Genomic DNA, 12,390 nt, shown 5'->3' with positions numbered 1-12,390 from the left:
CGGTAAAAATTCCTGGGCATATTTCTACATTTGTATAAATTAATTCTAATTAAGATGTTTTGACGTACTTTATGACTTCGTAATATTCAGAGAATAATTATATTTAAACAAAATTTGCTTTAATTTACATTAAAGTCACTACTTATTGTGCACTGATTTTCATAACGTATCTTTAAAAATGCTGAACAAATGAAAACTGGCAGATGATCTTTTTTTGAACAGATAGAATTGCATTTTACTTTTTTCAAAGCATGAAAAAAACTTTTGTTAATGCAGTTTTGGTTCATGATAATAAAAATTTCCATGTTTTTAATTATCAGAGAAGCAGAGACTTAAAGTTTTCTGAATAGAATGCTTCAAAGCTCTCTTTGAAGAAAGTAAAAACGAGGCACAAAAATTTTTTTTCTTGTTTCGCAGGATTTATAGATTTTTAAGCATTACTTATTTTAATAATTTCTACACACGAAAATAAATTTATCATTTATAAGTGCGACAATCTAAATCGTCTGATTTTCATTGTTTATTTTATGTTTCGTTTGTAAGAAGTTAGTGGTAGATATATGTATATAAGTGGAAAAGATTAACGGTTGTTGTTTTTATAACAAACATAAAACTTTTGTGTCTATACTCTGGATTGAATGCATTGGTAAAACATAATCGAAAAAAATTGAGAATTAAGATGTATTATTCTTTATTCAATTTAATTACTCTATTGCCATCAAAAATATCAAAAATGCTTAATTTAAAATACAAATATACTAGAAATCGTTTTCAAACTTTATGAAATGATTTTACGACTGAATTAAATATCTGTCGATACTGATATTTGATTTTTTAAATTATCGTTTAAAAAATTGTATTTAATGAAATAAGAATTTTAACTTTGTCAGTTTTCAAAAATTGCAAGCGTATTTGAGCAAATAATTTGAGTTAAAATTTTCTTCTGCAATGCACTTTCTGATACAAAAATATTTGAAATATTATAGAAATCATTTAGAGATAGCTACTTATCAGAGATTTATCAGTGTTTTAATGGTAGAATTATTTAAAGGCAAAAAATGGCTCACATTTTGGTAGCAATTCTATTAAATCTAATCATCAATAAGATGATCAAAGCAGATAATTATTTTTAGTGATTGTATTTTAACAATTAAAGACATTATTTTAACAATTAAAGACATTATTTTAACAATTAAAGACATTATTACTATTTCGAAAACATTGAAAATAGCTTGAATTATGGCTAGATAGCTGATGAATTTTATACCATTATAACGCCTCTCCATAATCACTGTTTTGAGTCTGTTGATGAAATAAAGGAAAATTATCTTCGAATCTTGAAGGCTTTGCATGACAATATTCCATTATTTATTTTTTATTCACATTAATATATATGATTTTAACATTTTCAGCAATAATTTCAAAAATAATGAAATCTGAAATTTATCGTTACTTTAAAAATCACTTTGAGAATTTTAAATAATTAAATGAAATTAAAAATTAAAAACTCTTTTTTATTAATATGTAAAAATATAATTCTTTTCGCTTTAGTTATTTTCTATTAACTCTTTATATTTTTTATTTTAGTTCTTAATTTATAATTCATTATTATAAATATTATTGTAGCCTGAGCTCAGGTTTTTTTTTTTTTTTTTTTCAAATTTACTACCAGGTGATACTATGTGTAATCGCGATTCGATTCAGCTTATAAATTAACGTATAATTAAATTTTGAAAATATTAAAATAGTGTTTTGTCATCTAGAATATTCATGAATAAGAAATTTTAAAATTCTTGAGCAACAGAGAATGAGTGAAAAACTGATTATATAGTTCCACCTTCCCTAACATGAAATAAGACAAGTTAAAAAAGTTTTTGATAACGAGGCATTTAAAAATTGGATTGAAATTTCTACATGTATTGAAAACCAAAAATTCCGAAAACCCGGGCATCAATGCCCCTTCTTGCCCCTCGGATATATTGCGCCTTTATATTCAATGAAATGCTCATGTTTTATCTTATTTTATTTATTTATTTTTGTATTTATGTGACACAGCAGAATCATTTCCACCAGATGGCAGCACGACAAAAAATCATGATGTCAGAGTTTTCCTATTTTTTTTTACTCACGCTAAATGGAGACGATGTAACAGAAAGTTGATGACCATTCATACGTTTTGTGATTCTTGATGATTTATTCTATTATTTAACGACGATTCAGTCTGAATTATCAAACTCCAATCCATATTTATATTTCATTTCTTTGGGGAAGATTATTTATTGTTTCACTATTTGAGACAGAAAAATGTAGAAATTACTCAGTTTAAGAGGGGAAAATGAATTTATGACGTTTAATACACATAATTAAAAAACACAACAATGAAACATAAGTGTATAGAATTTTATTTATATTTGGGTTTGCGTTGTACAAAGGGATGTGACCCGTACAATGAACTGTATTTGAATTTGAACTGTACTAAGGAATGGCTCCTATATACAAGGTAGCATTTAATACTGAATGAACAAAGGAATGAATTCTATACACAAAGTAATAGTTGGGTTTGAAATGAACGATATAAAAGGGCCGATGTTTAAGACATTAGCTGACATAGAATAAAAAAAGAAAAGTGGAAGAGAGTGTTTATATACATTGTTGAAGTCGATGTGAGGATGACTATTATATACAAAGTTGAAATTTGTAGTTGTTTTGACTCTTCCAATGTATTCAGTTTTGATTCACTTCAGAAATGTAGATGAAGATTCTGAAAATAAAAATGGAAAAACATGTACATAGTTATGTTGATGAAAAATATTTTGAATTTGACATCAAAATTGTTAACTATTTTACAATACATTTCGATAACAGAATCTAAAAATAAGAAGAAAAAAAAATTCCTTTTTTTTTTCATCATTTTGCATCAAAATTCTTAACTCGATTTTCTATAAATAGACTGTCCCAAAATGATCATCATAAAAAATGATGAGATTATAAAGCGTCATCTTTCGATTTCATAACTATCATGACTAACCCAATGACAATGATTTTAAAATCGCAGTGTTATAAAACTTCAAAGAAATCATATGATAAAAATTAAGCATATTTCAAAAACAAATCATTACATTATGGAATCAATTCTTTGAGCTCAAAATTCTTATAATATTTTTATAATATTGTAAGAAATTCAAAATATCGAACATTATCGTTGAAATATCGTACAATGCCATGTGCTAATGGAGAAATGTCATTGAAGAGGGATAATGAATTCAAAATATTGAAAATATTCGTAGAAATATCGTACAGTACCATTGTTAATGGAGAAATATCAATGAAGAGTGATAATGAATTCAAAATATTGAACATTGTCGTAGAAATATCGTACAATACCATGCGCTAATGGAGAAATGTCATTGAAAAACGGATAATGAATTTTGCTTCTGCATTGGGTGTTTCATTCTATATTATTGAATGTAATTCATATCCGTTTTGATGCTTTACTATGAACTGTCGTGAATGGGCATTTTATTTGGAATTGAAGTTTAATGAGTAAATGATATCCAAGACAGCACTTCTGTTTCGTTACTTTTACTGCAAAAGAAAGGACAAATGTGTTTCTGTAAAATTAAAGAATTCCATCCCAGGTCATGTGGTGGAATTTAATTCGAAGCGGCGATACTAGGTCCAGGAAGTTTTCTGCGGTCTTTCATGACGATTAAGTGTGAAAAATAATCCAGTTCCATCATTTGTCTTTTCAAGAAGGGTAATTTTCTCATGACTTTCTCTCTTGGAAATTTCCCCCTTTCTCATCTTGCGTTTATGAAATATGTCAAACTCTTGCTAGGTGAAGTTATGCGTGGAGTTCTGTGAGAGTCATTAGTACATTGTAGTAGAAATGTTTTTTTGCTACCTACAAAATATAAAAGTGATTTTCTTCTGTTGTTGAATAACTTTTTTTCGCCTTTCTAAAAATTAGCAATCTTGTTTACAAAACCGAATGATGACTAAAGCATAATCTACTTTAAATTGTTTGAAATTTATCAGCTGTTCCTTTCATATTCTCAGAAGTAAATGAGATTTTTGTCAACGCAGTTTATTATTTAGAATATGTTGAATATAAATATTTGCATCTGAAGAAACATCACCTGCTCTATGGCTATAAAACTTTTAATATCTTTTAAAAATATTTTCTTTTTTTGTAACGTTTCATTCCATTTATAAAATTTTAGAATCTAAAATCCATATAAATCCATAAAAATAAATAGTTCATAAATATTTGAAAGAGAATAAAATCTGAATTCTGTGCCAAAAACTATAGTTAAATATTTGCAGCTTATCTTTTGTGGACTTTATTGACAAAAATTTCTTCATCTAGCAATTAAATGTGTAAAGAATATTCTATTTATTCGAAGTCTTTGCTTTTAGATAGTATAAAAAATTAGGTTTTGTATTTCTTAAGCTTTAATTCTCTGCAAATTTTTAACGATTTTATTAAATTCTACATCTTTTTGATCCAGTTTTATACTTTTAACATATATATCTATGATCATATTTAAATAAAACACTAAGCACGAAACGAATTTTTGTTTTATATTATCTATGTTCCAAAAGAATATTTCCGTGGATTTTTACGTGCTAGGCCTCATTTGACATTTTCTTAAAAAAAGATTCATTTGTTTTTTCTCCTTTTTCATGGATATTATTTATCTTAATTCGACTCAAACGATTTTCTGCTGACTAATATGTTTGCAAATTGATTTGATTTTCATTCTATCTGTGGATAAAATTTTTTTCCTTTTTCATGGATACTATTTATCTTAATTCGATTCAAACGATTTTCTGCTGACTAATATGTTTGCAAATTGATTTGATTTTCATTCTATCTGTGGATAAAAATTTGTTTATCTGAAATGAATATAATAAAATTTTCTTACCTCCTCTTCAAGCATTGATTATTTTGCATTAAGTCTGATTAATAAATAAATAAAAAAATGGTGCTTACCTTTAAAAATCAAAATAATAACAAAGCTAGTCTATTAAATATTTTGTGAAACAGATGTTTATTTCATTGTAAAAATGTGAGTCATAGCTATGATGGAATCGTTATAAGAAATTGTCAGGAAACTTGTATTTGTATTTGTAGTTGTCGATTTACCATTATTTATCGAAACTCTGATGACAGTATGGTATTAAAATCAGCCTAGACTCTCCCCCCCCCAAAAAAAAAGACGTACAAACAGAGATTGGTTTGGATTATGGATTATTTATATAACTTTTTATCTAGACATCTTCTATCCATTCATTCACTATCTTGTGGCTACTATTGAAATTATACCTTTCCACCTGATAAATACAAAAAAGCTTTAAAAATAAATTATAAAAACATAGCTACAATACTTGGTAATCTTCACAGAATTTGATGAAGTGTAAGATGAGAATTTATAAGCACCTAATGAAATGTATTATCCTTGATATTGATCAATTGACTTAATCTTTCATAAAAGATAAAAACTAATGAAAGAAGGAATATAACGGAGTTTGTCTTAGTTCCTTGAAATACGTATGAACTCTGTAGGAATAATCATGCATTTCATTAAAATAATAATAGTAATAATTTCATAACTTTCTGTTGTGATACTTGGACAGTTAAAAACGCAGAAATAAATTTTGGAAATTTTCATAAATTTGCAAATATTGTTAAAACCACTGAGGAAATTATAAACAAAATTAATAATTTTTATGAACGTCTAAGAAATTAGTTTCGCCACAATTCAAAACTTTGAAGGAAAAAAAAAAAAAAAACAGGTTATAAAAATATAATTTTATGCAAGTGTATTTCTGATGAATCTCACTATAAGAAATTTAATCTAATTTTTTTCTTAATGAGAAATTCAGTATGCAAATGAGTTCAATAAATTAATAAATGAAAAATCGTTAATTTTAGTCTGTGTTGTTAAAATTTCTACCTTAAAACGTCTCACGAGAACTAATATGAGATTTCAAAAATATAAATATGTTTTTCAACGTAACTATATGAATTGATATAATATGTAAATATAATACCAAATAAGTATTTTTCAATAATATGAAAAACATATATTTCAGTCTAACATAATTTCCAGGTAACAGATTCATTAATAATAAGATATGTAATGATACAAAGTTAAATTAAACAAAAATCAGCAACATTATGTGGTACAAAATGAGAATTTCCATTCGCGAAGTAATATATACATTTCCAGTCGTTGCAATCAGAACTCAACTCTAGCCGAGAAAGTTTATTTTTAAAATTTTTTATCCCTTTTTGAGATTTAGTTATGAATTTGTGGCCTCTTAGAGAAAATTTATGTATAATAATTTTAATGTCTAGAAATTAAATGACTGTTGAAAAAGTCTTAAATAATCATACAGTATTTTAGAAAACAATTTAGTAGGAAGTAAGTTTTTATTGCACTTAGTGACCTCTCTTAACGTTCTATTGTAATTATATCTCTCTATATATATTTAAAAAATTATTAATGCCTTTTTTTATGTATTTTCTTTGATTCATTTCGAAAAATAATTTTTCATGTTAACTTTATTAAGTTAAGCTTGATACGCTAATATCATTGAGTTCTGACTTCACTTGGAATTATTTCAAGTCAAGTAACCTACCTTTAATAATAAAAGTGAAATTTAATATCCACCATGACCACCATGGCCTATATGTGGGATTTGGATGCCGAATCCACCATGTCCTCCAAAACCACCATGTCCTCCGTAACCACCATGTCCTCCATAACCACCATGACCTCCATGATGTTCTCCATGGTGTCCAAACAGATTGGCTATATCAACGAATCTGATTTTGATGAAAGGAAGAGGAACACCAATGGAAATTCCATGGCTACCAGCGACAGCTGCGGCAACAAGAAGTGAGAAAGCGGCTACGCAGAGCTGTTAAAATAAATACTTATATTAGAAATCATTATAAATATGAAAGGCATGTAGAAAAATTTATTTAATAAAAATGTTTTTATACGTGCTTTAAAAACTATATTTTTTATTTTACTTAATTTTTACTTCATAATTTTGAGATCTACTGATTGTCAAGCTCACTACAAGATGATGCTATAGATACAGAATCAAAATTTAATTAAATTAATGATTAATTAGTAATTAAGTTCTGAAAACATTAAAATGTGTATTTTCTTTGTATATGCATTTTAAACAAAAAAAAAAATAATTACTTCAAATAATTGTAAATTAAAATTATAATGAACTAATTTATTTTTTGGATTTTGCATCCATAATTTATTTTTAAAATTCTGTTTAAACATACCGCACATCTAAATGAAATCTATTACAAAAAATAATACTTCTGAGTTAATTATAGAAAGTAAGTTTCACGCAATAGAAATCACGTGTAATAACGCCATCAGTAGGGAATAATTTTTATTACATTCTAAACGCTAGTATCGAAAGCAGATTTTCCCCATTTTTAATTCGGCTAGGTGTAGGCATTTCTAGTGGCCTGAAGGCAAATATTAGTCAGAGCAATTCCGAATTTCGATGGTTTGTAGCAATAGGATTTATTTCAGGCTTACTCACCATGAGCTTCATTCTGAAACTTACTTTTAGCTGTTGTGTTGTTCATGTAGGTGCTCTAAAGCTAGGGATACATTTAAAATTTCAATAATGAATTTCTTAGAACTCCAACGCAAAGTTTATTGGCCAAGAAATATATATAGAAAGAGAGTTTTATTTGAAAAGAATGTGTCCAGTTAATTAAATTTACTAAGTTAATGCCCGCTTCGAAGCAGTATTAGGGTTATTGAGATTGTATTTCTTAATATTAACCGCGATTGATCTTTATTGAATTCCCTTTTCAATCTTCAAAAAATAACTTAAAGGAAAAATTATAGAGTTTTCTACGAATTTAAAATTCATCAATCCATTGTACTTATAAGACGGGCTTTAGGCAAAAGAAAGTTAGAAATTTGTGATCTCATCAGGTATGCGAATAAATCTTATAAGACGAGAAATGAAAATTTTACTATGTTTATAGACCTGAAAATGATATTCCAAGCAACTAAATTTTGCTGCAATGCTAGAACTCATGCTGAAAAACAACTTTTACAGAGCTAGTCAGGCAGGTGAAGGTCAGGGAAAGGTGAATTCACAGAAATGAAGGGAAATGTTAGAGCTTGCAAACGAAAATGACGGCAGTTTAATGATATACCACGCATAAGCAAACTATACTGGACCGAAGGTTGCAGGATTAGGCTGCAGCAGTCATAAATAAAAAGAACTTCCAGCTTATTTAAAACCATCACACTTTCTAAGCAGCTGTTCTGCAAATCTACTATTTGAAACCATCAAATCATAACACTTTCTAAACAGCTGTTCAGTGAATCTACTATTTGAAACCATAGCATATTTTAAGCAGCTGTTTAGAAATCTATAAAAAAATCATGTGAATGTGGAATACAAATACATGTTTTATTCTGAAATAATAACTGAAGGCGTTTTTATATTCCTGATAGAATATAAACTTTGAAATATATTATAAATTAGGACTTCAGTGTCACTATATATTTCGTGAAAACTATATTTAAAATAGAATACTCCATAGTAATAAATGAATAATCACTTTTTAAAATTATAAAAATATAATTTTTAATTATTTTGCTAATACTATAATACCTTACCCATGGAACTACGAAGTATTTATTTCACTTTTTCAGGTATGATTAACTTCAAGGATATTTATTGAGTTGTACAATAAAATAAAAAAAATTTCCATATTAAATGAATTCAATGTTATGATATAGGAAAACACAAATTTTTTACAATCTTTATTTTATATTAAAAATATTTCATAAACATATATGAACAAGGGAATAATTTGTTAAAGCCTTAAATTTCTATTTCCTCTATTATCAAATTAGATGACACCTTTAATTTTGGAAATGTATTATCATAGTAATCCTCCGTATTTTTTTGGACACTTTTCATAAGCATAACTCTACATGAATGCATGTCTTCAGAATCTTTAAAACAATTAAGAATTGAAATTAATTAATGTTTTAAATAATTTATTATAATTAACTGGTATTATTAAACAATTGATTTTTGAGTTCAATTTTATTTATTACTTTTAACTTTATTACTTTTAATCGACCATGACTTTGAATATTGTACGGAAAAAAAAATTATTGTAAATTAGGTTCATTAAGTACAAATTTTAAAAACTTATTTTCTAAAGTATAAAATAAAAAAAAAACGATTAAAATTTTTGAAAACCTTTTGTTAGAATTTAAGTGTTGTTTCTTGCAATCAAAATTAAAAATGTTTTGAAATAAAAAAAATATTGTAGTTGCATCAACAAATTATCAATATAAAGGAAGGGATTGGGAGCATTAAGAATTAATAAAATCCTATGGCAATTTCATGCAACTGTTTGAGAAAGCAATTCGTCCTCTGCTCTGTTCTATAAATTCTTTCTTTGGACTTACATTTACTTTTTACTTCATCCAAATAAATAAAATCAGTTGACGTAATGTAATTACGCATGACATCTAATTTCTCACTGCGTGCTATATTACGCAATGATGTGAAGTCTCTCCTGTAAGATGTGCAATGGATTTGAAAAGTTAAATCGATTATTTTCGCGCATTTGTTGAGTATCAGTTGAGCATAAATCAAAACCACTGCACCGTAATAGCAGCATCTAATTCTTTATTAGCTTTAAATTAAGTCCGATACATTATAAACGTTTTGCGTAGTATGTTAGATTAAATCAGTTTTAAAATTGTAAAATATTGTCCATCCAAATGTATCAATAAAATTTATAAAAAGTTATTTGAGATAACAGTTTTGATACTAACAAATACTTTAAATGTGGAAAAATAATAAAAAATAAAATTTCAAAAAACAATTTCTGATTAAAATACTATGATTCAAGGAAAATTTAGGGAAAAATCCTGGAATAGCAAAGAATCATGATAATTTATGGAAATTAATCCTGGAATTCTTTCTAGAATTAATCATGAAAGTGATTCTTTTATCAAAATCCGAATTAATCAGATTTAACTGCTACATAATCATTTCGAAAAAAATAACTATGTGAAATAAATATTATTTTGAATAAAATAATTTTTATCATTTTAATATAATATTAAATATTTATAATAAAATAATAAATATTTTTCCAAAATTTTCTTCAAAATGTATATTTTAACACAGGTTGAGCTAAGGGTTTCTTATGATTTACAGATACTTTGAAAAGAAAGGAAGGATTAATATTAAATAAACATCATATCAACAGAATCATTCATTTCTATATAAATATTTTATAGCCATATGAAATAAGAGAGTGATATAGAAAATATATTTTAATCATTTAAATAAATTTTTTTTCTACTAAAGATGACTAAAAGATCCTGAATAGCATTTAAAAATATTCACAGAAAAAAAATTGATCAAAATGGCAGCTTTATACAATGATAATACGCTTTATACTTGATGTGAGTATAGAAATATGAGTATGCAATTAATATTGAAATTTTCACAAAAATGTTATGCAAAATTATATAATTGGTAGGGGAAAATTACTTTTAAACAAATTGTAATTCCCTGAATATTGCATGAATTCTCTACTTAACACTAAAACTAAATTAAATTATTAAATCAACCCAATTTTCACCCTTTTTACCTAAAAAAAATCCCCTTACCCAGGAATGACCATTATAAATCAAGTATATGTCTAAAATATAAGAAAAATATTAGAAGCGAAATTGTTAGGAAAAAAGAGGATTTAGGAATTCAGCTATGTGCTCGAGAAAATAAATTTTAAGTAAACTGCGGATACTAGTCTCAATAGAAACACTTTAAGACCAAACAAAATGGCCCTCAAAATATCCCGAAGAATCATCTTAAGCCTTTCTAGATGATAGTTTTAAATCTTACTACAATGGATCACGCATATCAATCTTGAAGAATCATTTTAAGCTCTAACAAATTATTTTGAGGCCATATATAGTGGATTTCTCCAAAATCCACATTAGCCCTACCGAAACGCTTTAACATCAAATAAAGCGGTTAGTTCTAATCCTTGATGAAACCGCACTAATCCCTATCGAAATGCTTTAAGATCGATTAAAGCGGTTCACTCAAATCTCTTTTGATGGCTTTTGCGGCTAAATCCTTTTATCCATGGTTGCAGAAGTTGTAACAGTAGCAAAATCTTTTCGAATACACAAGTTCACTTATAGAACTACTATATGGCTGTATGATATACTCACGAGGAATTTCATGATGGCTAGATCAAGTTTCCGAAGAAAGTATCCACACAAGAAAGTATGACTGAAAGTCTTGACAGGTTTTGATGTCCACTGCGGAACCACCGGCGTTTATATACCAGTCCACTGGCGCCTTTCGCCATGCAGTTAGTCCAGATAATCAAATAAAAAAATAAAATAAAATAAATTATAACTGTTAAATACTTCCCCTTAACCTACACCCTGCGTAATACCTTTCTCTTTTACCGAATTCGTGTTTGCCCCCCGGGTTGGAGTGGAAGTAAAGGGGGAGGGAAAGAGATTGGGTCATTCCTAACTAAAGGAAGGAAGTACGGAAAATAATAAAGGGCGAGAAGACTCAGTTGGAAACAAGTTTGGAAATCACGATGAAAAAAAAGGATACCATCTAGGGCAGGTGAAAGTAAGGAAAGTGCTCTTCACTTTCGATGGAATTATCATTTGAGATCGCCTGCGTCCTACTTTTTAGTCCAGACACTTTGTCGATGGACCTTATTGATTGCGCAATTCGTGAACGGTGTATTTCAACCATCGAAGATTAAAATAGAGAATTTAACGTTTATCTTGCGGATGATATAACTTTTTAAGGATGATCAGTGGTGTATGATGGTTGTGAAGTATGCGGACTCAACACAAATGAATTGTCGTTTCTGTGATGGTTATCGATGTAATTGAGATGGACTTTATTAGGATTCATTGTTTTAGGACAATGAATTTTTGACCGCAAGTCTTTCTTTTTTTAAATGTTGATAATATTTATTTTAGTTTTTTTTAATGGTTTCTTATTGGATACAACAGTGAATGTTTGAAAGGTTAGCATAGGGTTCTTTTTCTTCTTTTTAAAAATATATTCTTCAAAATAGTAAGTGCTTGTATTGAGTTAAACATTAGTGTTATAATAATAATTCTTATTAATGCCAGATGGTGTTTTTCTTGTTTAATTTTATTATCATTTCATCGTACCCATTTGTTTGTTATTGAATTCAAACTAGCATTTGATTTGTTAAAAGAATAACGGTGAGAGTATATTTATTTATAGAAAAAAATATTTTTTTAAAGTATATTGTGGTTGTACTTTTTAGTACACTTTTTGAAA

The 12,390-nt window shown here is 27.3% G+C and overlaps 1 protein-coding gene across 1 annotated transcript; it reads right to left on the bottom strand.

Annotated features, from left to right (window-relative positions):
- Positions 1-2,379: 2,379 nt before the first annotated feature.
- LOC129958693 (chaplin-C-like) lies at positions 2,380-11,383 on the bottom strand. Its single transcript, XM_056071340.1, has 3 exons — positions 11,280-11,383; positions 6,649-6,930; positions 2,380-2,761 (listed from the first exon to the last, which is right to left on the bottom strand). The coding sequence occupies exons 1-2, from the start codon at positions 11,289-11,291 to the stop codon at positions 6,670-6,672; spliced, it is 273 nt and encodes a 90-aa protein (XP_055927315.1). The 5' UTR covers positions 11,292-11,383; the 3' UTR covers positions 2,380-2,761; positions 6,649-6,669.
- Between the last annotated feature and the right edge of the window lie 1,007 nt (positions 11,384-12,390).

This window comes from Argiope bruennichi, chromosome X1 (assembly GCF_947563725.1).
Source record: "Argiope bruennichi chromosome X1, qqArgBrue1.1, whole genome shotgun sequence".
NCBI lineage: Eukaryota > Metazoa > Arthropoda > Arachnida > Araneae > Araneidae > Argiope > Argiope bruennichi.
The sequence above is the reverse complement of the archived record's forward strand: the minus strand, read 5'-3'. Positions and strand labels throughout refer to the sequence as shown.